Source organism: Pseudochaenichthys georgianus, chromosome 3, assembly GCF_902827115.2.
Source record: "Pseudochaenichthys georgianus chromosome 3, fPseGeo1.2, whole genome shotgun sequence".
In the NCBI taxonomy this organism is placed as follows: Eukaryota; Metazoa; Chordata; class Actinopteri; order Perciformes; family Channichthyidae; genus Pseudochaenichthys; species Pseudochaenichthys georgianus.
In genome coordinates this window covers 44,353,591-44,380,331 of record NC_047505.1, presented here as the reverse complement: position 1 = coordinate 44,380,331, position 26,741 = coordinate 44,353,591, and the positions used below count along the sequence as shown (strand labels likewise).

At 39.8% G+C, this 26,741-nt stretch overlaps 3 protein-coding genes across 4 annotated transcripts in view; 1 reads left to right on the top strand and 2 right to left on the bottom strand.

Moving 5' to 3' along the window:
- The window catches only part of tln2a (talin 2a), a 99,829-nt gene extending 89,927 nt beyond the window's left edge, over positions 1-9,902 (bottom strand). For both annotated transcript variants that reach the window (XM_071207143.1, XM_071207144.1), the window contains exon 1: positions 9,750-9,902. The gene's annotated coding sequence lies outside the window, so the exon portion shown is untranslated. The remainder of the gene's footprint in view (positions 1-9,749) is intronic.
- Positions 9,903-12,365: 2,463 nt separating this feature from the next.
- On the bottom strand, positions 12,366-14,619 carry ddx28 (DEAD (Asp-Glu-Ala-Asp) box polypeptide 28). The gene has a single exon (XM_034105095.1). It carries the CDS (start codon positions 14,418-14,420, stop codon positions 12,723-12,725), a length of 1,698 nt encoding a protein of 565 aa, XP_033960986.1. The 5' UTR covers positions 14,421-14,619; the 3' UTR covers positions 12,366-12,722.
- A 7,942-nt stretch (positions 14,620-22,561) lies between these two features.
- The window catches only part of nfatc3a (nuclear factor of activated T cells 3a), a 63,773-nt gene continuing 59,593 nt past the window's right edge, over positions 22,562-26,741 (top strand). Inside the window, exon 1 of the mRNA XM_034076149.2 lies at positions 22,562-23,090. Within this exon, the coding sequence (XP_033932040.1) occupies positions 23,000-23,090 (91 nt within the window). The 5' untranslated portion in view covers positions 22,562-22,999. The remainder of the gene's footprint in view (positions 23,091-26,741) is intronic.

The window sequence follows — 26,741 nt, the reverse complement described above, 5'->3', positions numbered from 1 at the left end:
ACATCGATCCTACAATACTGAGTCACACATCAAGAAAAGGGAACTAGTGGGTGAAAAGAGAAAACCATTAGTTCAAGGACCACAATAATACATGATAGATGAGGCCTTTTCAACTGGTTGTAGTCAAGTGTCACCATGTGTGATGATGCCATGTTGTCAACATGTTCTTTGTACAAAAGCTTGTATGACAAAAGAGATAACTCAATACTGATGTCTCTGAATAAAACAAGACAATCATGAAGCATAAGAATAATGCAAAAAGACAAAAGAACAGCCAAGCATTTGTCAGATCTGTCCTGTCAGATTTGTATTATTAAAGCAAACTCTGAAACCCTACTGAACTGTCAGAGAAATAATACTTTGAAATTATTACACTTACCATATCATCAGACAAAATAATCACTTGTCAAACTAAAAGAGTCTTGAAATCTTGCTGATGATATAATTGATCATTTGGGGAATACTAAACAGCTTTTGAAAACAGCCGTGTAACAATATCCTCTGTGACTCTGGACAAAACGTTTTACAGTCACAAAATAACCTGAGTTATGCCGTGTTATCTCAGCCTGGGCTTGGAGACTACAGCTGTGCCTCAATTCACGTTCTTTGCTAATTACACTTGCTATTTTGAGCGCATAAGTGCGTTAACACTAAGAATGTTAAATGCATTTCACCATGAGCACCCGCACCCTCCTCACCTTCGATGTCCGCCATCTTGGCAAGGTAGTAGGGGAATGACCAGAAACAGTTGTGGTTGGTCTGGTGAACACCACATTATTCAAGATATTGCATTGTCATATGTACAGTATAAGGGGCAAATGCACTGTACAATGTCATTCTTACGCTCAGCTTGCCACACCTAAGTATTATACAAATGTAGTTTATAGTTTTGTATGTACTTTTGCACTAAACCATCCGTCATTTTATTGGGTTGATTTGGCAGTCTTTATTGATTTAGTATATTGGCGCAAAAAATAATGTGAATTATCACAGTGTGAATGTTGTTTATGGTGAGTGCACAATAGCCATGTTTGATTTGTCTACCTAAGTAAGTACATAGTGTACAAAGTGTACTAGGTGGAAGTGTACTAACTATGGCAAATATTCAAATTTGGACACAGGATTAAGGTTTTTAAATTGAAAACTTGTTTTAAAAAGAGGTAGCTTAAGGTATAGGAGACATGGTTGTTTACCAGAAAGGGAGGGTGTGTTTTAGCTCTCTTAGCTTTTCGATCTCTGTAAAGACGGTTACATGTCATTTAGATTATTCTTTGCGATAGCGATGCAGAATTTGTTTTCTATTTACAAACAAAAATCCAATATGGTGGTGTATTTTCTGCTAACCTTCTCCCAGATATTGGCTGCTGATATATACAACATAGTCAAATAACTTTATTTTGGGGTGTGGTTCTTAGTTGTTTGATATGCCATTGGAGATTTTTCATGAGATCAATAATTAACCCAAAACAAAAATGTTGGTAATTAATTGTAGGGCATTTTCATCCAGTATAAATTGTGCAAAATATTATGGATTCCGACAATGGGTTCATCCCACTCACATATCCAGAATATGAAGTCCTTTTATTCTGCGACTCTGGGACCGTCTCATACTTCAGCCGGCAGGGTGGCCTTATTCAGCGGGGTCACTCCCCATGCAAGTTAGCTACCAAACATTTGTAGCAAGAATTTATCCTTATGAGAAAACCAAGAATAGATGGCCCAGGCTGCGGGAGGGCTGAGGAGGAGCAGAGGGGTGGGATACATTTCCAGCACTCCCAGAATGTTCACTCACTGCTCAACAAAGCTCAGCTCCACAGTCACTTCCTGGCGAATTCCAACACAGGATTATTTTCACAGTCCACAGCGTCGCAGGGACAAACATTATTTGATGAGTGATACAAATGTGGAAATTTGTCAACAAAAAAACAAACATGTTGAGTAATGAGAACACCATTTGTTCGTGACAAATGTGACAGCCAACTGCTGAAGAGTCTTCAAAGCAGGGGAAAACTAAGATGCAGTCATGCTTGCGCTCACCTTTAAAATACAGGGTGCATCTCAACCCCCCCCCCCCCCGCAGCAACCCTATATCCACCAGTTAAAGGAAATACAACCAATGTGTTGTGTTATATCAGCTGTACAATTTACCACATATGGTGTTCTTATTTTCCATACCTCCTGTGTTTTACGAGCGACTTATCAAGTCTTGGCAAACGGCATAAAACACGATTAAACGTGATAGTATATAAAACCATGCTCGTATCTACAACCTATAGAAATGCAAAACGGTGTCAGTTTAGACGTAATTCTGTCCTCCTGCTTGCCGCATCATTTATGAGGACACATTTCATAACATTAACACAACATTTCGAGGTGGTTTTAAATAACGTATCCGTATTTATTTATTTCTCCAAGTTATGTTTTTGTGTGCACTGAGGAGTCGCAAACAGGTGTTCGTTAAATCATTTTAAGATTGGCTTTAATCAATGTTTGAAAATGAATTCATATATGATAAATGAGAGGTAACATTTTATTTATGGTATTATTTCCACATATTTCTCTCCATTCTTCCTTCTGCCAACGCGGTGTCGCAGTTTCTCGTCCATCCCGTTTTTGTGCTTAGTGCATACGCATGGGTTAGAGTTTGCGTGGAGGACCGCACATTTCCCCGTAAAGTTAGTATTTTATAAATCGCAAACATTGCGTAGAAACTGGCGTACGCCATTTTTTTAGCATATATCCCTTTAAAAATGAGGCCCCTGGCCTTCATTGGCGGAATCATCAAAGCTATATGCGCCCATCGCCTTCTTTAAAATGTTAAATTCAGATCGAATTTATATCCTGTCTTGTTTAAATGCCAAGTTATAATTGTCTCCTCTACTGCACAGATATTATTTTAGACTGCACGATTTAGGGAAATAATCGAATTGCGATTTTTCTGACAGATATTGCGATTGCGATTCCATTTGCGATATTTGTTTTTAAGCGACCCAAATGGAAGTTTATTGTAAAATGCAGCCATATCTCCGGCTAGGAAGGTCGTATCAACGTGCTCCCATCTATAGCACCCCTGCAGCCCGAGCTAAGAGTGAAAGAACTAAACTTACATGAAACTTCCGTTGGGTTGCTTTAAAGTCAAGCTTCAGTTTAAGATTCACCCTGTAATAGATGTAAAACATGTGATGGATGTGCATTACTAACCTGACTCAGATGGTTAGTTTCACCAAACCATCTAGGAAAGCTCCATTGGAAGCCGTTTGGAAAGGGCAGGCACTTTCAAAAATACTTGGCAGGTGATTGGATCAATCTGTCTATCACCTTCTATCATGGGCCACTTCTGATTGGTTAACAATGGCTGGTGCATGTGGGGCACAGCACTTCTGATTGGTGTGGATGACTGACACACAAGAAGAAAAATATTTTTTAAAAAGATTACATTTTTTTTTTAAATAAATCACAGGCTTTGCAATTTCATAATTGCATCATTTCATAATTGCATCATTTAAAATCGTGATTTTGATTTAAAATCGATTAATCGTTCAGTCCTACTGCACACTATAAAAAGCCAACGTGCAATAATATTTACTTCGACACGTTTAATGTTTTGGGATTCATCTGCAGTACTCGGAGTGACGCATGCAAACACACTTTAGATAGGACAACAAAAATAACCACAAGTAGCATTTGGCATTAAGTAGTTGTCAACTGAGTGAATCTAAAAGAGAGCACTTGTGTGCGGTGGAGGAAGTGTTACATGATCACTTTTGAGCTGCACACTGACTTTGCCTGGGGAAGCAAACCAGCAATCTCTTAATAATAGGCATGCTTCTCTAAAGTTTAGGAAACTATTATATTTCTTGATTACTTTGGCAAGAAGCAGAAGGAACATCTATGTTACCGCCCTTAGCAATTGAAATGTGATGCGAAAATTACAGGGTTTTGAGGGTGCCTGGCCACACGTGGTTTTCAAAACAGCAAATCTACACACTCAGATTGCAGTGCGGTGTGCTTATGAACCGGGAGCAGCAGACACCTGATTAGGTTACATTTCTGCCCTGGTGACTATGAGGCATGAGGCTCGAGGTGGCAACCATGGCAGCAGGGATTTCTGCCAGAGATGCACTCCAGTAATAGCTGAAGTGCTCAGCTGCAACCTGAAACACATTTCAGAGCAGATCCACTTTCAGCCAGGGGTCAGGATGTCGGCTTTCTTTGGCCAAAACTCTTGAAATTTCAAACTGAGGTATTGAAGTGAACCTGGATTTGGCCCAACAAGCAGTTGATATTTGTGTAACTCTAATCCTGGCTGAATAAAAAGACAATGGAAGCTATGATAATTATGATTAGTCACCAAACGGCAAATGTTTTGTTTTCAAAGCCCATAAAAACTTAATTAGCGACAACAACTACAACATTGTCGACCAATCTCAATCTATTAAAATCGTAAACATAATTTGGTCATTAAAATTAGCAAGCTCTTCTACTGAGGAAACCCTTCTAATGAACAACTCCAATCAAAATGCCTACAGAGTAGTAAAGCTTTATCTCCCATCACTATGACAACCATACTGGCTCCTGTTGCACCAGATTGCTCAGCATGGCAAAGAATGTGGTATTTTTAAACCAGACTGGGGGTCCACTGACTTTAATCACAGAAAGAACAGAACCAGACTTCTGCAGGGCACTTGCTGCAGAGACAGATTGCTCCTCATGAAACACACTCTGTGTTTAATTATACACCAAAAAACACAGCTAACATTTCCTATCCTTGAGTCATACACAGGATTTTAAACCAATCAATTAGCAAAAGCTAGTCAGGCAGAAATAGTTATTCCCGATACTGGCAGGCAACCACTGGCCAGGCTTATATTCACGATGCAATGTAGCTATGGGACGGTGGAGTGAGTGGGAGGCAGGCATACCAGAACCTAGTGGGAGGTGGGAAAACAGAAAGTAGAATTGATGTGCCAAAAACACAGCCTCTGATGCATCCATCCAACAATGACCAGCATTCAGAACTTCAACCTCAAAACGTTACCCACAATGAAATGGTTCCATGCTTTAAAGCTGATGGGCATTAAGGACAGAATTGACTACAGTCCAATCTATTCAAACCTGTACATCAATCTTTACATTGATAGTATATGTTATGTGCTTCTGCATCAGTGGCACAAGATATGTTTTGGCTCAAAACTGTGATTGTTGAATGTTTGGTCCATCAGGCGTCTGTTTTTAATTATGACCATTATTTCTAACATAAGTTTGAAGCTACATCAAAGGTGCATGGAAAGTGATTCAATGTGTTTTCTGTCTGAACTAAATAGGTACTGTACATTTGGAAGGGCCAAGCACAGGGGCCTCTTTCTCACAGGAAACCCCGCTTGGAATCTTGTGTTCAAAGGTTACTCATGCCTTGGCTTGGTCACAACAAAGTGTGAAATTCTCTGATATTGTTAACTTGAACTAGGCAAGACATTCCTCCGCCTCCATTCAGACCCCCCCCCCCTTCCTTTACACTGCAGGACTCTATGCATCAAGCACATTACCTCAACAAAGATCTCCAAAAACACGTGTTATATCTACCATTTTTAAGTCATCATACAATGTGAACTGAAGTCATAGAAACACTGCCACTCAACTGTAGTATACAACTTTGAAGTTGATTTGGCATTGGCAACAACATGATTACCATATTAACAGCAACTGTGTTTTGTACTACAGAAAACATTCATTGAGACTCATTTGTTTAAAAGTGCAGCAAATCAAACTCACATTTTAGGTGTGTGTGTTTAGGCAAGTTCAATCAGGGCTGAAAGGTGGACTCCGCCACCAACAACAAAACCAAGTGAATAGAAATACATTTTTACACAATGTAAATACATTGACGGCCTTGGTATCATCATCCAGATTCATAATGTAAAACATGATTATCTGTTAGTGAGGAAAGTGTGACTATCAGAGGGTATATCATACCGTCTATAGTAGGGCTGCACGATATTGGAAAAAACTGACATTGCGATATTTTCTTCCCCTGCGATATGAAAAAATACAGGAATTTTTTTGTCCGCAAACCATCCTTTCTTGGACTTTAATGCTATACAATTGGTATTTTTGTAACTATATTTAACCGGATGAAGGATTTTAATCTGGATCTTAAGTTATCAGAGCAACAAGCTGAGCTAGCTCGGTTAGCAGCGCTGAACTGCCAATCTCTGTGATTGGTGGTTTGCTGTGCATGCAGAGCCTGCATGTCACTCACTCAAGTAACCCTGACATGAGTTTTCCTTTTGTAGCAAGCAGCAAAAGAATTGTAACATGACGTGTTTGAGTTAATTTTTCTTTTTTTAAATCGCACTTCCTGCGATGTGAATATCGTGCATATCGCGATTATCGTCACGACACGATATATATCGTGCAGCCCTAGTCTATAGACAAGATTGGGGGTATCAACAAGGAAAAAAACTTTAATTTAATCTTTGATTCCAGATCCAGAGCTGGCATACTTCAGCTTTTTTACCCTTCCATCAGCTTTTTGAAATGGACAATAATATAAAACACCTTGCAAACATAGTTTCTATGTTCCAACGATTGTCTTTGATCACATATAACCTCAATCAGTCAAATAATGGCAACATTACATTTTGCCCTCAGCTTTTGTTTGCCAATTTGGCAGCTGATGCCTAGTTACTAACCTGGCAACCAGTTACAAACATTTGTTTCTGACTCTGAGGTCCAAAAAACAAGCAATGAGTTCCAGGTGGCCAACTGGGAGCTACATTGCGAACCGAGCAGAGCAGCCGAAATGGATTCTTCTCTTGGTTATTGCTGCATTAACACACTTTGTTTATTTCAGGAAAGCAAAAAGGGATACTGAAAAATATTCAACGTCATTTGATAATGTAATAATGTAAGCTCAGTCTATTCCCTCTACTCCAGCTTTGTTCCAACTGTATGAAAAAAGCTCCTCTTAATCAGTTGTTGAAGAGAAAACTGTTCCCAAGCATAGTCTTTCCTTGCAGCCTCTTGTGGAAACTGTTAATAACTCTACTTGCCGACAGTAACACTCAACTTTGATGACACTTCCTGTACACAGCAAAGCTACCTGGCTGATCCTGAGCAGCAAGCTGTTGGCTTCCTTCCCGTGGCTCAGTGCATTTGCATAACATTTGTGCCTCTTTAAGATTAAAGGCAATTGTTGTACGTTTGGTTTTGCGTACCATGAGCGGGACAAATAAAAATGAAATGAAATGAAAAGTGTCATTACGGGCTGCTTATTACTTCCTCTCTGTGGTCCCTTGTGACAGCAGAGGTCTGTTTTCATGCAGAACAAAGGAACAGATCAATAAATTATCCATGTATTAATGATGAGTAACCCGTCTACTGCCTGTTGAGATTGGCCTCGAAAGTCTTTAGAAGCCAGAAATACACACGGTCTTTGAAAGTTAGTCCCCCAAGGCTGTAGAGCAAGCACAAGACCTTTGGAAATCGGTTAACTGTTGGCTTTAGTATATTTATACCATATTTTACAATGGCAACAGGCTATGGGCTATGTGTCATGTATTGATTCAAAGCTCTTCTATTCTTGCATTCAGTTTCATTATGTTCAGAATAAGGCATCATTTCCTGATTATCCTCACTGCTTCTCCTTCCCTGCCACTGATTTCAGCACTCAATAACTGAACAGCTACACGGCAAATAGTGTAATTGTTGATCAGTCTGCTTTGAGAAGATTGGTTTCAAACTATTTGCATAATGAAGCTATAAACACACTTTTCAAAAAAGGTCAGTGCAGTTACTAATATAATGAAAAGGCTTTTGATTGCTGCTTTAATGTAAGGCAGAGTTTGGTCAGTTTAATAAATGGTTGGTGCCAGCGCTTGAGGCAGAGCAGCATACAAAGCAGCAGCAGAAGATAGTAACAGTTAACCATGGGGCTTGAGAAAATGACATTTTCACAGAGATGAGACAGAAGCATAACTGATCAGTGCGGTGACAGGGTCCTGGCTCATTCGACGAGAGCTGCCATTTTGAAAGGACAGATTTTAACATCGGGTAACTTGAGAGGATGGGATGACATTCTCGTGCCGTAGCAATTTTCTTCACACCTTTATTAACTATAGATTTTTTGGAAATCTAATAACTGCCAACCTTTCGCACCAGACATGCTGTCCTTACACCCAGACAGATCTCAACACGGGCTGGTGCTAGACATACCTAGAGGATGTGTAAAGAAACAGTCAGAGGGGACCACTCGTTCCTCAGGAATCACACACACATTGGAGCCGCCTGCAGCATAAGGTCATGTGTCTTTTTCTGACAAGCCAAGGTCTATGAAACCAGGGGGGAGAGGGGAATGGTGTGTGTGTGTGTGTGTGTGTGTGTGTGTGTGTGTGTGTGTGTGTGTGTGTGTGTGTGTGTGTGTGTGTGTGTGTGTGTGTGTGTGTGTGTGTGTGTGTGTGTGTGTGTGTGTGTGTGTGTGTGTGTGTGTGTGTGTGTGTGTGTGTGTGTGTGTGTGTGTGTGTGTGTGTGTGTGTGTGTGTGTGTGTGTGTGTGTGTGTGTGTGTGTGTACTTTTGCCCATTAAACTGCCAGAGAAACTCACTTGCACATATAACATCGCAGTCATGTCTTGCTCCATTGGTGCCCCCCATCTCATATGACCCGTCTGCCTCACAGTCCCACACAGGGCACTCCCTTAATAAAATGAATCTGCCACTCATCAGTCATCCTCTCATTGCAATAGTACTATGGAGCGTACTGACGCTAGAGCACAAACTTGGCACATAAAGTGATCATTTAATTAATTGGTAAAAAGGAGGACATACTCATGAGATTCTCTGCAGTGATCATAATTATAAACACATCTAGCATGAGATAATATAACTTCTGCAAATTGTAGGCTATGAAAGCCTTGTATTTCTATAAAGGGGTGTGGCAGCGTAGGAGACACCGGCAGCCATCCCCACAATTCATGCGATATAACCTGAAAGGATAGCTGCTGCTGCTGCTGCTGCTGCTGCTGCTGCTGCAGAGAAGCCATACATTATTCTACATGTCGCACTTTTCCCCCCATGTTGCTCTTATTGTACTGTAGCAACCACATGCACATGAGTTCCCCTGCAGACTGTAATGTGTAACGGTGTAGTGAACTGAAGCCTTGGATATGGAGGAGCTGCTTCTTTAACACAGCAGCCACGCGCTTTACACAGGTGGCCTCCCTTTAATTTGCGTAGCAGACATGGCATTATTGACGAAATGTTTTTATTTTAACAAAAGTTGACAACAATTGCATGAGTGGAGGATTGAATGAGATGGTAATTTAACATGGCGGAGGCTGGCTTTCCCTTGGCCAGTGCAATGTTACCAGCCCCTCCGTGAACTCTCCATGCCTTTATGACTCTGCACACCCACCACAAAACACACCAAAAACAGCTTTGCCAAAACCGGTGCCACTGGAGAAGTCGACAATTAAAAAGGCTCCACAAGTTTGGTTGATTCAAATGAGCATGGGAGCCCCTGAACTTCGGCTGTAGCAGCGATATATTTAAAAAAGAGCCGGAGGAGCAGACATGTGAAGCGGTCACAGAGGGGCTCCCATCCGGCAGACAGGCACTCACGCCGGGCTCGCACACACACAGCGTGAGGTTTTCATTATAACGCTTTGGTCGGAGAGAAGGTCAGGCAGATTCGTTCGTCTGCTGCGGGGGAGATGGCCAGCAGAATAATCGGATTACAGGGTTGTACACCTACCTTCAGATCCTCTACTGGGGCATTTCAAGCAAGGCAGCCCTGAGAAGATGCACATAAACCGACAGTCCCGCTCCTCAGCAGTACAATATCCTCCGCGTTGAGGGAAATTTCCAAGTGGCTGGACAGTGTTTGAGGAGCAGCAGCGGCACTGTGTGTGCGTGAGTTTGTGTGTTAATGGGGAGGGGGGGGTACACTGGGGCAAAGAGGAAATGCGTCACTATTAATGGACCAAACGCTTTGTAGTCCACCCGCTGTCCACTGAACTGCACTGAACTACAAATGGGGTTGAATTAATTAATATAATTTATATTTGTACAGAAAACATGTTGTCACGTGTTTGTAAGAGCACCCTCAATGTTTTTTTTTTTTTATAGGTCTAAAAAAGTATTAAATTATTGGTTGGCATACGCTTATCAGTCCGGGGGATAAGTTATTGCCCTTCACATGTTGGTTTAAAGCCAAAAACAAAGAGAGGAAGAAAGGAGAATTCCCTGTGAAAGGCATCCAAACATCACCACCTGCTCAAATATAGGCCTAGTCATTGTTTGTTTTACTGTAGACTGGGTGGTGAGAACCTGTGATCTCAAACCAGCCAACTGTATGCTTGTTTGTCCAACAAACCACCATTTTCAACTAGACTTCTGAATGGTACTGGCATTATTTAGTGCATTTAAAATGACTATGCTTGGAATATAAAAGGCAGACATGTGTCTGATATGGTTTTTGTTTTTTTCTACAGAAAAGTGTATACAAGCCTATACACATCCTACAGCAATGTGCACAGTACAGGTCAATTACCAATATGAAAATAGTTTTATTAGTGGGTAACTAAAAACAAAGAAAGGCTAAAACAAAACAGGAGAGATCGGGTTAGACTGATTCGTATTATGGGCCAAACTCCAATAACCCTGGACTTTACATGTCCCAAGATGCAATTAAATAGCATTTGTGGATTTGTCAGTGAGGTTGCCCACATCTTTCAAAACCAACTTCCAGTCTCAGTAAAACATTTTGTTTATTGTGTGTGGTTCCTTAATCAAGGTTGGGATAACCCAAATGACATCACTACTATGACCTCATCTTATTTTATCAATCTTGATAAACCCTCAGATACACTTAACATACAGGTACATTTGGTTTCACAGGCTGCAAAGTATTCCTTGAATGTAGTTCACTGGTTATGTGTGAAATTGTTGGAGTGGCCCTTTAAGGCATGGTCTCAAATTATTTTAGCCATTCAAAAACGTAATGGGGGGGCAGCTACTACCTGGAAATGGGAAATTTGATAGTTCATTATTTTTGCAGGGGTCAGGTGAGGTGAGGCAGGACAGAAATATACATTGAGGGATTGGAGGCATTTGTTACACATGCTATTAGTGGAAACTGGGTCCCTGTTGTCAGGGTATACAGTTGGGTGAAATGTGAACCTCAGCGGGGGTGAAGCTTAAAGATGTTGACCCGAGCCGGAGCAGGACAATGTCAGATGGCTTCCAGACATTCTGATGGAAGCCCCTTGTTACTGTCACAGCCATTAACACATCTATCCCTCTGTCTGCAAACTATAATCTCTATACTTCCACAGACACTCCAACATAAATCATCATGTATGTAACATGGCAACGTGAGAGCCTTTTGAAAATAAGAGCACATACCATTTCCAGGCAGAAATGTCTAAGGACGTCATCTGTGCACAAATGTAAAAAAAGTTTAAAGTAACACCTCCTAAACCAGACTCAAAAGAAAAGGTATTACCTTTGAAATAGGATCCCAATTTTTTTCTTTAAGTCTGAAAGATTTTCATGTTGACACTTTTGCGGTTTCCTTTCAACAAGCACCCACAGGCATAGAAGAGGGGGGGAAATCATTTGTAAGTACAGCAGGCAGACCACATCAACAGTAGAGATGTCCGCTTTTGGCCTGTGTTCAACTTAACAGGAGATTAATGATAAGAGCCTATAGTTCTGATGAAGTGTTTCTGTACTGCAAACATGAGAGATAATGGAGTCCTTATATAAACTAGTATGTGGGCTGGTGACCGTTTCAGATATGCTAGGGGAACGTGTGCCCGGTTAATTATATTTAGCACAAAGCACAAACATGTTTATACATGGTATGGCCTATCAACTGTGCAGTGAATGCACATAAACTAATATTAGACAAATACCACCCCCCAGTGGTCAAATATATGCAGTACACAGAAGAAAACTGCACTAGTTGAAATTGTGGTAAGGAATTGAATGACTCTGCAGGGAATTCAGGATTTGTCCACATGACATTTTCGCATTTATTTTCTTATTCTTAAAGGTTTTATGAGAACGACAAAGTATTTTTCATGCTTTGTTGCAATGTTCACTACACATTCTCATTTTAATAACACACCCTGGATGGTATTTGGTTAGGTGTGGCGTAAAAGCCAACCGGTTGTATTTGAAAAACTTTACTTTGTTGCACAGTTGACAATCAGTTACACTCACCAACCGGGTCAACTCTGTTTTCAGTAGTTAAAATGTGTGGCTAATGGAGAAAGAAAATGACCAGAACATTGTTCAAAGCTCACCTGTTTTCCAAATGGCTCTAATCAATAGTTGAGGTAAAAGAAACAAAGTGAAACAAATATTCAAAGCTATTTTTTACTTATAAGTTTAAACATTTTTACAAAACAAAATTAATAAAAAATGACACAAACAAAAAAAGTCAGTTGATTGGAAACATTGTAAGAAGTATATTAAATCCAAATAAGCAACTGATGAGCAGATTAATCTGCAGAAAACAAACATTTACATTCAAACTAGGACAATAGTATCTCTTCCATATCCCCATTAATAGGTACGATTTATAATATGTTATTTTAAATTTAGATCAAATTGTATTCTGCTTACATTTTTTTGCACATTTAGACTTTGTAATTCCAATACTATACATACAATGTCCCACTGGAGGCTTTTCCATCTGAAAACATACACAAAGACTCATCTACTCCTCTGTCTCTACCTCTTTGGGTTTCGGCTCACGTATCTCAGACTCCATCCCTGGCAAACTAGTTCTCCTTCGTGCAGCAGTCTCGATCTTCTGCACCAGCTCCACGTCCCAGGGATGCGTGACAAAGGTGAGCACCCCCCCCCCCTCCATCCCTCCTGCCCTCCCCACTCTCCCTGCCCTGTGAATGTAGTCCGTGTGGGATTCCGGGGAGTCATAGTTGACGACCAATCGCACTCGAGATGTGTCCAGGCCACGTGAAGCGATGTCTGTGCATATCAGCACATCTGCACTGCCCTTCTGGAAAGAGTGGAAGATTCCTGCCCGCACGGCTGCAGGCATGTCCCCCTGCAGGCGGGCGTGCTGCACCCCCATCTCGTCCAGCGAGTACCCCAGCCAGTTGACGGTGACACTCTTGTTGCAGAACACCAGCGCAGCACCGCCTCCTTCTTCCTGTTGGAGCTGCTTCAGGGCCAGGTTGAGCTCCAGGATCTTATCAGCACCCTTCAACTTCAGAAACTTCTGCTTGACATGAGGCATGAGGAAGTGCAGCATCTTGCTTTTGATAACAACCATGCTGCCAAGATCTGTCACCTGGCTGAGCACTTCACCCACACCCCCAGGGAAGGTGGCCCCCACCACCAGCAGCTGGGCTTTATGGTCCAGGCCTTTTGTTTCCTTGGGATGTCTAGAGATGTTTGTGTTGACAAGGATGCTCTCCAGCATGTCAGAAAAGCTGGGGTCGAACATGGTGTCAGCCTCGTCTACCACGAAGAAGCTCAGGTCGCTCAAGTCAATGCAGCGTCTCCGCAGGGCCTTCACCAGAGCCCCTGGTGTGGCCACTAAAATATCCGGATGATCCTTCTTGAAGACCTCCTTGATGTGTCCTACACCTCGCCCACCCCCCACAGTCATCGTCCGTAAACCTAACTGAGCACACAAACCCCTGGACACAGCGGCCACCTGCTCTGCTAACTCTCTAGAAGGCACAAGAACCACAGCACCAATCTTGTGTGTGCCCTGAGCGTACATCTCCGATTCCTTATGAGCCATTAGCCTCTGAACAATAGGCAGGAGGTAACTCAAGGTTTTCCCACTGCCAGTCTCAGCAGCACAGAGAACATTGTGACCTTTCATGACCTTTGGGATGGTCTGCAGCTGCACAGTGGTAGGGTTGGTAATGCCGATTTTCTCCAAAGTCTCGACCAGCTCCTTACAGATTTGGAGGTTATTAAATGTCACAGGTGCTTCCTTTTCAACTTCTTCATTCTGATTTTCAGCAACAAAAGGGGCCACCGTCCTCATGTTGTTGATGGTGAAATAGTCCCCAAATGATTTGTTGTGTTTCCATCCTTTCGAGGAGAGGACGGGCTGCTCGAACCTCCCGAGAGTGTATGCTGCAGTCTGGTTCAGATCCGGGTTCTTGCTCTGGATCAGCAGCTTGCCAGCTCTGACGGTGTTGATCTTGTTTTTACCTCGAGTCTGCTTCACATTTTCGACTTGCTTCTGCATGTAGCGAGGGATCCGAATAACAGTCTCTTCCGGCGCAGCTACTGATTGATAAAAGCGAGTCTGGCTAACAGGACAATGAAGGCGAGAGTACGCCGACACAATAACACATCTACGAGAGTTGACTCTATTTGAGATTGCTCGGGACGCAGCCGAAGCCAAATATGCGACCTTCACAGAAAGCATTTTGTTTTTAACCGGCTCTATAGCAGCTTAGAGTCCCGTGACAAGAATTACAACGCAGAGAAAATACTAGACCAAGAAAACGAGACCAGTTTAGCGAACTGGGAATCTTGTGGAGTCACTTCACATGTTCAAAAACACCGTAGATTTGTTAGCATCCTCTTTTAAATGACAGCAACACAACGCCATGCTTTGTTGGCGAATGTTGATGATGTCGACTCGGCGTTGAGTGATGACGTATGTAGAAATGCAAAATCTAGATTTTCAACAAATCTAGATGTGTAGAGGTGTAGCCTACTTCTAAAACCACCACATGTATTTGTTAACTTTGTTTACATTAAGTTTCAGACTTAGATTAACAATACAAAACATAATGAACACAAATATATCTTGTATTTGTATTGATCCCTTGGTTCATTATCTGCCCGGCATTAAATATAGGCGTAGTATAATAAAAACATAAAAAGCTTCTTCTTCCCCAGCTGTACTGTAACATTAAAGGGATCTATATGTAAGACATCAATAATTACAATATACATTGGTCATAAAGTCAAGTTCTACAAAAATGAATATGGACTGCACGCCTGCTTTAACCACTGAGCTATACGGCAGCTTGTGCAGGTAGGATTGATTTGAAATCATTGGATCACATGACCTTTTTTTGTATACAATTTGATGCAAAGCTTTCAAATAAAAGTGGGACTGGTCAGAGGAAGTGAAATAAAATATGATGGCAACTCCCCGCTCCCCGCTCAGAGACCCAGGTCGTCGCACGCATCTCTGCTTGTTTAGCTGACATCTCTCAGTGGATGTCCGCTCATCATCTCAAGCTCAACCTTGACAAAACTGAAGTGCTTTTCCTTCCGGGAAAAGATTGTCCCTCTCTTGACCTGACTATCAACATCGGCACCTCTGTTGTTTCCCCGACCCAGACTGCAAGGAATCTGGGTGTGATCCTGGATAACAACCTGTCCTTCACTGCAAATATCGCTGCTACAACCCGCTGCTGCAGATACACGCTCTACAACATCAGGAGGATACGTCCCCAGCTGACCCAGAAAGCGACGCAGGTTCTGGTCCAGGCTCTCGTCACCTCACGCCTAGACTACTGCAACTCCCTCCTGGCTGGTCTACCTGCATGTGCCATCTGACCTCTGCAGCTCATCCAGAATGCAGCGGCTCGTCTGGTCTTCAACCTTCCAAAATTCTCCCACACCACGCCGCTCCTCCGCTCCCTCCACTGGCTTCCGGTAACTGCTAGAATTCACTTCAAGACACTGGTACTTGCGTACCATGCTGCGAATGGATCTGGCCCTTCCTACATCCAGGACATGGTTAAACCGTATACCCCAGCACGTGCACTTCGCTCTGCATCAGCCAAACGACTCGCTGCACCCTCGCTGCGAGGGGGACCCAAGTTCCCATCAGCAAAAACACGTGGATTTGCTATCCTCGCTCCAAAATGGTGGAATGAGCTCCCCATTGAAATCAGGACCGCAGAAAGCTTACACACCTTCCGGCGCAGACTGAAAACTCATCTCTTTCGACTCCACTTCGAGCGATAGAATGACTAACAAAGAACTGCTAACAGAGCACTTATATACTAATAAAGGACTGGCTTATCTAAAGCCAGTTGAGTAGCACTTGAAACGATTGGCTCTATGAAACCTGATGTACTTATATGATTCTGTTTTCTTCAAGGTTGTGTCTTCCTGGTCGAATGTACTTATTGTAAGTCGCTTTGGATAAAAGCGTCAGCTAAATGCAATGTAATGTAATGTAATGTAACTCAAAGATATTGTTTAAGACACGTGCACAACTTTCAGAGCAATTGAAAGTCTATTTGTTATAAATGTTGTCGTATTCACAGAATACAAGGCTACCAAGCAGAACAACATTGTGTGAAACACGCACAGACACAGGAATGTATAAATATATAAATGTAACTGAAAATAAATGTAGAAATACATTAAAGCTATATAATAATGCATGTTCTGTTTTATTCTCAACTTTTACTTTTTTATTTATACATTCATTTATTTATTTCCATATCTATTTATGTTTTCATGTATTTTTTTATTCCTGCATTTTTTCTGTATTAATGCATTTATTTATTTGTTACGTATGTCATGATCTGTCCTCCATGGCTCCTGCGCATAAAAGTAAAAATTCACTCCAAATCACATCTCAGTAAGACCTATAGTTGGGCGTATATATAATAATAGTTTGATATGTCTAATTATTTCTATTGATACATGTTTTCAACATTTAAACATAAAGTTTAGATTTCAACTAAATGACCTATTGATTCGGAGGCAAGACACTCGATTTGCATGATGATCACTGTTTCTCCTGAAGTCTTGTACATTGTAACCTTGTTCTCATGATAACTCAATCCCTGATCAATATACAATGAATCAGCACTGCAGTACAGTTATAAAAGAGATTAAAATAGATTAGAAAAGGGTGAGAAAAAGTGCCGTCATTGACACAACAGTGACTGTCGATAACTGCCCACATGACTCTGACCTCTGGTCAATTCTCTTCAGCATTTTGAGGCACAGTAAAGTATACACTTGCATTTATCTGGGAATCACCAAACAAAGCTTATCAACATTTTCATCTGATTATTGTAATTAGATTTATTAATCTTTTCAAGCATGTCAGCTTAGCATGTACACTTATAAATTACTACTTAAAGGGCTGCCTTGGGGCTTTTAGGGGGATAATCTATGCTGCTTTGCCACTGGGAGTGTAAACTAATGAAAAGGAGACTAATCTAACTAGGCATGCATTCAGAGAGGGTCCAAAGGGGGATTTCACTCTTTGCTGTTTGGCCCTGTCTTTGCCCATTTGGCTGCCAAGAATGTTTTCATTCATTTGTTTTGGTTTACAAATGGTATCCTCATATCCTAATCCTTTTGTGCAAAGCAATTACAGCAGCCTGCATCAGTGTGACTGTCACATGAAGCATTGATTGTACAGCAGCTACCCGTCCCAAATGAATCGGTTCACTGATTGATTTACTGTAGCATCACACACACTTCCAGTAATAGAATCTCTGTCACATGTTGGACAAACCAATGCTGCATCCACCCCTACAAACTGGGGTCTTTGATCACTGTCCACCAAGAAAGAGGAAACAACTGAGCTGGGCATTTACCAATACTTAACAGAATCAAAATCAGAATTAGATATATTGCCAGGTTTAAACAACAAGGAATTTGCTTTGGTGTAAAATGGTGCTTACATAAACACAGTAAGATAAATTAGGTTGTAAAATAAGAGCAAATATGTACATATTACTAAATCCATAGTAAACACTGTTAAGTATTAATGTAAAACATTTTTAGAAGAAATATGGATATACAGAAATCGAAACACGATGAGAACATGACAAGTGAAAATAAATGAATATGTGCAGTATATCTGAATTTAAAAGTTAAAGAAATGTGTTTTAATATTGTGCTTTATCCAGTCTTTATGACTCCTCAAAGCGCTTACATTTTCTTCATCTTAAATGAGGTAAATTCCCATGAACTGTATATTTTATTTTCATCTCAAGTCTTTGGCTTGTCATTGCCTGTCAGTGAGAACACTGTCCGACTCACTCATCATAACAAGCCCATTTTCTGTTTCGCATACTGAACAAAAGAGGGCAGCATAAATCAAGAAGGAATATTTCAAGTCTTCTGAGTTCCTGATCAGAGATGCGAAAGAACGTTTTTGTGGTTCCCATTCTTCTTCCAGATTGTTTAAATATTAATGAAACATATTGGTTGTCCAGGATTTTTTATTCTGCTGTTAAATTCCTTATAATCTCACCATTCAAAATTATTATCACATACTGCAGGTATCACAGATAAATAAAGACATGAAACATCAAATAAAGTTACAGATTGTTGTATTTACTTTTCAAATGTTGGAGAACCTATACAAATACAATCATGTCTACAAAACAGTCTTATTGTTAGTCTTTCATCTCTTGTGAGCTGACATTCTGATACAGAACTTTGTGCAATGTAATATTTCTTGACATTTAGTGAAAATCAGAATCAGAATAATTTATTAGAGTGGAAATGTAGTGTTACAGCAAAAGTGAAGATAGAGACAACAAATAAAACACTATTCGATAAGGGCATGCACATAATATTAAAATAGATACATAAAATCACTGTGTTGCAAAAGTAGCGTGTTGCATTTCTGCAGTGTGCAAACCCCAATCCTTGAAAGAGTGACACCTCTCAGAAAGGACCAGTGTGGGGGCAGATGCTGTTGTTTTTCCCTTCAGAACTTTCTCTGCAGCAACACAATATCACAAACCACATCTACAGCCTCCCACACAATTTGTTTTCTTTATCTTCTCCCTTCAAAGGTCATTTGCGAAGATAAGAGACGTTAGTAACCTGAATTAGACTCACTCGGTGGGTCTGTGGACATGATTGCTGCACAGGAGAAAGTTCAGCCACACATTCATATTACTTCATGAATCATTGAGAAGATATTTGTGATGAAGGAGAATGTAAAGTCAGTGAATTAAGACTTGTTTTGATTAATTACAACTAAAACCTTGTGTCCTCTTATTCTCTTTTCTTTTGTAAGCATGTGGCACTTATTATAATTTAAAGAAGCGTAATCTCCAATGTGCTTGAACCATTATAAAGTAACATTCTTGACTCAAAAGTTATACTGTCATTATGTGCTTTTATTTTTTTCATTATTGCCTGAAATATGTTGAAACGGGGAAAGAATCACAGCTCAAGAGGACATTCCAGTTGCAATTATTTGTCATTTGTAAGTACCCTAGATACTTGGTTGTATTGATAAATATAATCATCTCTTAAGAGGGACTGAATAGAGATTGAATTGGTTATTACTTACGTGCGTCAATGGGATTTTCGCAATAATAATGTGTGATTAAATGACAGTACCTATTCAAATTATTTCTCAAAAATAGCTACTTTCTTGAACTCTTTTCAACAAAAGAAATGCTACTCATGTATTACTTATTTAAGTTAAATAACTATAAGCCTGTTTGAGTAGTACATTTCAAGTACTCTGTAAATGGAGCTCTACATGTCAGTCTTAAATGGCAGGTGAGGTGACGGTGGAAATTGTATGAAGTTTGGAGAGGAAAGAAACAAAAAAACAGTTTTGGTGTATGTTCCAAACTCTGTACTTTGAATATATAAACAATAACCTTTACGTTACTAAAATGTCTGTTGTTTCAGGAGGGCGCATCGAAGTCAAAAAGGGTTAAACCTTTTGCTTTGGCATGGAAATAAAGACCACAGGAAATGTGATATTGATGCTTTCAGATGCATTTGTGAGCGGAGCGCTTGTCTTTACGCCCACATGCATCTAGAATATGTGTAGTGTGCATGTGTCAGACAACTAAGAAGCTGCTATTTGGTGTGCATGCAATTTGTTTTGAGGATGGACTGATTCACATCAAATTGTGGTCTTGCAGAAGTTATTTTTATAAAAAGCCTGTTTTACCCAAACGTAGTTACTTAAGAACAAGTGCTCATTTGTGTCTTTTATTGCAAGTTGATATTTGAAGCCCTAAAATGTTGTTCCAATTTTATGAATGTAGGCTGGTATTATTAGTAGAAGCAGTAATGCACATAATAAACTAGGGCTTTTGTTAACGTATTTGTATTGTATTATTGTATGAGAGAGGTTCCAGGTTGAATTGAGGCGAATATTTGTAATGTATAATGATAATAAACATTAGCATAAAGCATATTTGTCCACTCATATGTTGATAAGAGTATTAAAAACTTGAAAAATATTCCTCTAAGGTACATTTAGAACAGATCAAAAATGTGCGATTAATTTGCGATTAATCGCGATTAACTATTTTAATCGACTGACAGCCCTAAATAAAACACATACAAAGTTTTATAATTTGGCTTATCAGTGTTGCAAAAAACTTTGGCTAAACATTAAAACCTTGCTGGATAAAAGCAGATGTTGTGTACGTGAGTTTGTGTATGTGTATGCATAGTACAAGGAGAGAGCATGACAAAATAATATGAATACCCGCCACTCATAACGTACAGTTTATAGTGTATGAAAATAGAAAATAAGTTGTGTGTACTTTACTTTGGACTGATACTGTATGTCCAGCCGGATGAAAGCAGGACATTACTTAAAATAAATACAAATGTTGTCCAGCATCAAATCTCATCAAAGCAGCAACACATTAAAGCTTTAGAGTGCAGCAAGCTCTTTGTCACTTAGCCACTAAAGATTAACCTGAGGAGATTGAGGGGTTGGATAGAGTCACAGAAGTTAATGGGAGGGGAACAGCCCGTAAACAGACAGATGCTTTATTTGAGCTGCAGATCAACTCTTCCATCCCTATCTCTGGTGAAAAAACAACTTAAGAATTCGATTGGGATATAAGAACCCAACTACTGATCCCTTAAAGCAGGAATATGTTTGCACAAGAAGCAAAACTACTCAGTACATTGTCACGTCAAATCACAAATCTAACAGTGTGCCAATTTTAAAATGTAGGTGTAAGGAATCTCTTTCATTGTCTAAATATGTAGTAAAAATGATTTGGTCACAATGTGTTCCTGTTCTCAAATAACTGCACCTTTGGCAATTATTTTAGTATAGCGTCGTGATGAAACACTCACTCAGTCTCACCCAGTGGAATAATCCCTGTTAGCAATGAAACTAGAAAATAACATTTTAAAGAAACTTCCCTCATGCTTCGATGATCAAGGATAAAGCGGAAAATAACTAGTGTTTAAATCACGTGCTCTTGAAATACTAAAAGCATTTTTTTTCTCATATTGCACGTAGCTTGATGTACAATCTATAACTCAAATAGACAAGCCTAAATGGGTTGTTTGGAAATAAATGTGAACCCGTGCTGACAGGCTCAAGAGATGTAAAGGTAGAAAGTGCATCGTGTCATTATACTTACCATCCCTGGCTTGTTGGAACCACACAAAGAGGCAGGGTTCAGGGCCAATCGGATGTAAGCTAATGGCGGAAGAGAATGGAGGGCCAATTAAATGATCAAAGTAAGACTTAGTTCTTGCAAGGTCAAACGGTTTGCTAAATTCAATTTAAACGTACACTTTGTTGTGCAAAAATAGCTCATACCTAGTGATAAGACATAATAAGAGATGTTAGATATTTATTTAGGTAACATTATTACGAATATATTATGTTTTCTTGCATGCCTGCATCAAAATCAAAGGTGTTATTTGCACACAATATTGCAAGAAATACTCATGACCTCATTGTTTTATACTCTTAGTTTTTTCTGGAGTAATTAATAGCGAAGTGTTTCCCTTTTATTATTGTTAGGATTGTATCAGTCTTTATATATTACGTATATTTGGAAAGATGCACTTTAGAAAGGGATCGAATGTATTTTATGTGTATTATTTTGCATCCAATGAACTATATATAGCATATAACACACACTATGTTTTATGCCTTCAACTTTAAAAGTCTTTGATTTAATGTTTTGACCAGAGGTGGAATAAGTACTCAGATCTTGTACTTAAGTAAAAATACAAGTACAAGAGTGTAGGAATACTCTGTTACATATTAGTATTTTTCAGAATAACATATATTATATGTGCTGATTATAATGATTGATGTACATGTAATAACGTGTTATCAAAGCTGGGAGAGGTGCAGCTATATGAATGTCTTTGTATACTGCAGGGTAGCTTGTTAATTCTAGTCTAGGTGTAACTAAAGTCTTATTTAAGTGTTGATTCTATTTCATTAATCGAAATCTGCAAAGTAACTAAAGGTATTACATCATTATAATGGAGTGAAAGTGCATGATTTATCTCTGCATTGTACCTCAAAATTGTACTTGAGTAAATCCTACTTAGTTACTTTACACCTTTGGTTTTAACTGAAATTAGGAGATTGTGTGAAACGTGTGTGTGTGTGTGTGTGTGTGTGTGTGTGTGGTGTGGTGTGTGTATGTGTGTGTGTGTGTGTGTGTGTGTGTGTGTGTGTGTGTGTGTGTGTGTGTGTGTGTGTGTGTGTGTGTGTGTGTGTGTGTGTGTGTGTGTGTGTGTGTGTGTGTGTGTGCGCGGCGTACACCGTGTTGTGTTGTGTCTGCTGACGTCACCACTGGAACAGCCTTGTCACGCGGGGTTAGTAAAAGTTGGAAAAGGAGCTCCGGAGAGAGAGAATCAGACAGGAGGAGAGATAGAGAGAAAGAAATAAAGAGGGGACGGACAATTAACCAGACAATTAATCGGCTTTTATAGCAGGGAAAGCGCTTCTTCTTTGTTGTAGATTATCTCGGCACACAGAGAGAAACAGTGAGGGAAGAAGAGACAGAGCGGACAGACGACTTTCTCTGAAGTTACGAGGAAGAGCAGCAGCCACCGACCTGTATTTTGGATTTGTCTAACTAAGGGGAGGGAAACACGGCTTCGTGCATGGCCATAACCGCTTATAACTTAAACAGAAGTTGAAGTTCGGAGTCGTGACAGTCGGTAAATGTGGTGACATTTTTTAGGAGAGCATACATTGCTCCATCGGTCGACGGTGGAGTGGCGGGGTAAAAACCCGAGCTGTCAAACCAGATGACGACTGCTAACTGCCCCGGGAATGAGGAGCTGGACTTCAGGCTGATCTTCGGGGAGGACGGGCAGCAGCAGCCGCTGGGGCCTGCAGGTCAGTGTGGTCCCTTTGGGGTTATAATGTTACTGCATGCATTGGAAGTACACTAAGACACTGTACTGTAACATTAACATAAGTTACTCACCTAAGCTGCTGCTGGTTTAAATTAAACCAACAGTATTTTACTGCAATATCAAAACTGAAATCCATATGAAAGAGGAACCGAACTTTATAAGTGTTGTAATACTCTTATATTAAAACAATATTTCTGTCATGGTCGCCTAGCTAATGTCCACAACGCCAGCTGTCATTAGCTTGACGTGCTAGCAAGTTAGCCCCAGTGCAGTCATTGTCATGGCTAATTAAACTGTGCATCCAGGTAAAAACAACACCATTTCATCTTGCACCTTATAACTTTTCTTCTGTATACGTGGAGGCTGTGTAGCTCAGGCGGGACTGCAACAGTTAGGTTGATGTTGTGCAAGTGAAGCAGAAGGAGGGACCAGTTTGAATGTCACTGAGACACATTTCTGCAAAGCTGCACATGCTAATGTTGTCATAACTTTTAAGCACTTGTTTTTCACAAAATAAGTCAAAAGTAGGACAGTTGTTGTGCTGTTTAAATTACCAATATAGGCTTTGCAGTATATTTGTTATTATAGGCAAGTGGTTAATACATCTCTTTATTTAATTTAGCAATATGTAATAGTTATTAGTGATGTTTTTAATGTTAAGACACATTTGATGCCACAAGTGGCCTTATATCTGAGTGTGAACAGTTTTAAAATAGATCCTAGCTATAGTTAAGGCAAACTTTAGTCTGTTAACGTTTGTCAACTTTTTCAATAGTTCAGGTAGCAATGTTGTCAAGTCCTTTATTACTGAAACTACATTGACCCTTGTCTTTTTGAAACAATGTTCTCATGGAAATGATGGGTTACCCACTGTGACTGCTGAATGAAGCATGGTTTGATATGTCATGATGTTCTGGACATAAACAAAAGATATGCAAAACCATCAGATAATTGTTATGGTGCTTTTCACCTTTAGAAGAAACATTTACTCTACCCAACGTGGACAATTAGTCATAAAGGCTATTGGACCTGTTGTTACCTGTTACAACAAAGCAATAGAAGTTAAAAATAGCCGTTCTCCTGGTGGACCAGTGCCTCTAGGTGCGCACCATGCTGAATGAGATGCCGTGGGTTTGAATCTATGATAATCTTTCCCGCATGAAACTGCCCTCTACTGTATTTCCCCCAGGCTGAAGTATCCTACCATATGACACATTTGTCTATCAAAAAGTTAATGGCTATCTTGAAAACTATTGTCAGAGTAGAAACAAAGAGTAGGAAAGGATTGAGCAATGCCAGGCTTTGTTAGTTATGTTTAGTTAAGTCGAATGTTTAGTTAAGTAGAATGACAAACAATCATAATATGCAAACAAGTTAGATCACAAACTTGATAGTAAATAGGAAATCTATGAAGTCAATGAATGTCTTTAATTGCTAGGACAGATATATAATTAAATGAAATGTGAATAATAGTGCACAAGTCATTGCAATTTGTTTCCCAGTTGATTTATTGACGCAGTAATAGAATGGTTCTGTCTGATTTCAAATGTCATTTCACTTTCTCTCAGTGAATTCAAGCTGCAGTAAAGAAGTACAACAAGCAGGTATGCAAATAATTATGTCATGCTGTCAAACAGCAAGAACGGGTCAGGGCACCTGGGTTTGAAGAATAAGTTTTAAATTCATTTATTTCAGTTACATGCTGCTTTTAGTTTATATGACTTTACATTACCAGTGTTGTTGAACTTCACAATAGTCATATCCAATTAATTAATAAATGAAATTGCATTTTAGTCCAGACAAAAGCACGTGTGTCAGGACTAAAATCACAATGACTTTCAGTTTATTGACTATATTTAACACGTGGACACATTGACTCATTTTGCACATGCCTAAGTGTGTGTTTTTATTTCAGCTGCTCTACGCAGTTCCTGTTTAATGCCAATAACTAGCAAAATGCGAGTGTGTATAGTTGTTAAGTGTTATGATTGACAGGAGCAGATTTCATCCTCTTCATAATGTGTGCTTGTTTCTTTATTGTCTGCAAACACTTGAGAAAACTGTTCTCATAAAGCAGGGATTTGCAGAAGTCTGCACTCTTGGTTGAAACTAGACTCAGGCGGTTTGGCAGTGAAATTCAATATTTTGGATTTTCCATTGTTTTAGTCGTCTAGTAGTAACACTATTTTGATAGTAAAGGATTGAGTCTTTTAGATAGTATGTATTGCACAGAAGCTGAGTGATATAAGATGTAACGAAGATCATAAAGTGGATTTCAACCCACACACTCATTGATTATTGTTATTCTTCCATGCGAAATGAATCTTCTTCATCTGTTTCTGTCTTTGGGCATTAACCATTGGAACATGTGAACGCTGTCCTGTTCGTGGGGAAAGTCATGACTTCATGACGTGTTGGCTTATGCAGATTTTAAATACACTTTTCCTTCGATTAAGAGAACATTGATTTGGAGATGGGACGAAGGGAAAAACATGCACTTGGAATAATTTCTGAATAAAAGCGCCACTGTGCAAGTGGGGGCGCACGTCCAAATGAATAAGAGAAGTGTAATGCAGGATCACACAGCCAGAGTCACAGGGAGCTGCACACTCCGCAGTTGTTCTTCCACTGTGCCGGCAGGGATCAAGTCAGGGCTTGTTTTTGTTACAACCTGAAGAACTTCTACTGTCTGTGAATATCTGACAATATCGACTCCACTTAGCAGTTTACTGTTATTGCGGCTTGAACTCGTTGAACGTTGTGAAAAAAAGAGAGAACTCTCCCCAATAAAAACGGACCAGTGCCACATTTAATTTAGCTGACTGTTGGCTTTCTGCTCACTTTCTCTTTTAGCAGAATTGTGAGATTTCTCGATGTCTTTCAGCATTTTTACTTGTTGTGAATGTGATTAGAAATCTGTGTAATATCGTGGTTCAGAAAAACACCCTTCCTATGTCTGTCTTTTTTGTTCTGCTTTTCTTTGTCTGTTTGTTATGGGTGTTTCTTGCTCTCTCTGAGTGTTTTCTTGTTGCTCAGGAAACCTCTTTGATTTGAAGTATTGCTGTTAAATACAGAGGAATCAGCCACTTGACAGAAAGGGGTTTCCCGAGATGATACACAGTGCCTGCTGAATAGAAGTTCTTCTGTGAATCAGCAGAACTAGAAAGAGTCATTCATAACATTTACTGAACAAGTTGTGAAAAAAGGATAATAGCTATAGAATCAACACCAGCATTATAACAAAATATATAATTAAAAGTCTCTTCTAGCTATTTTTTTTCTCAGTTAGGGGATGACCTAATCCAATATTAATTTTGGTTTAACTTAAAAAGACGTGTTGGTATTATTTGCATTCATTGGGTGTAGTCTTGTTTCAGGAGATGGTTTCAAATCGCCAACAAAAAAGTTCAATATATACAATTCTACTGTAGCAATATGGCTTAGTGCATAAACAGTGGACAAAGAGTAATACAAAGATTCTGTACTGCAATGTCAGAGATAATGCAACATTTTAGAAGTATTTTAGAGTATTCTATCTGTAGTATATTGTTTAATATGTTAATGGTGAAAACCTCACCATTGTGTGTGGTTGGCTGAGTCAATAATACCGAAAGTTATTTTCCACTTTTTA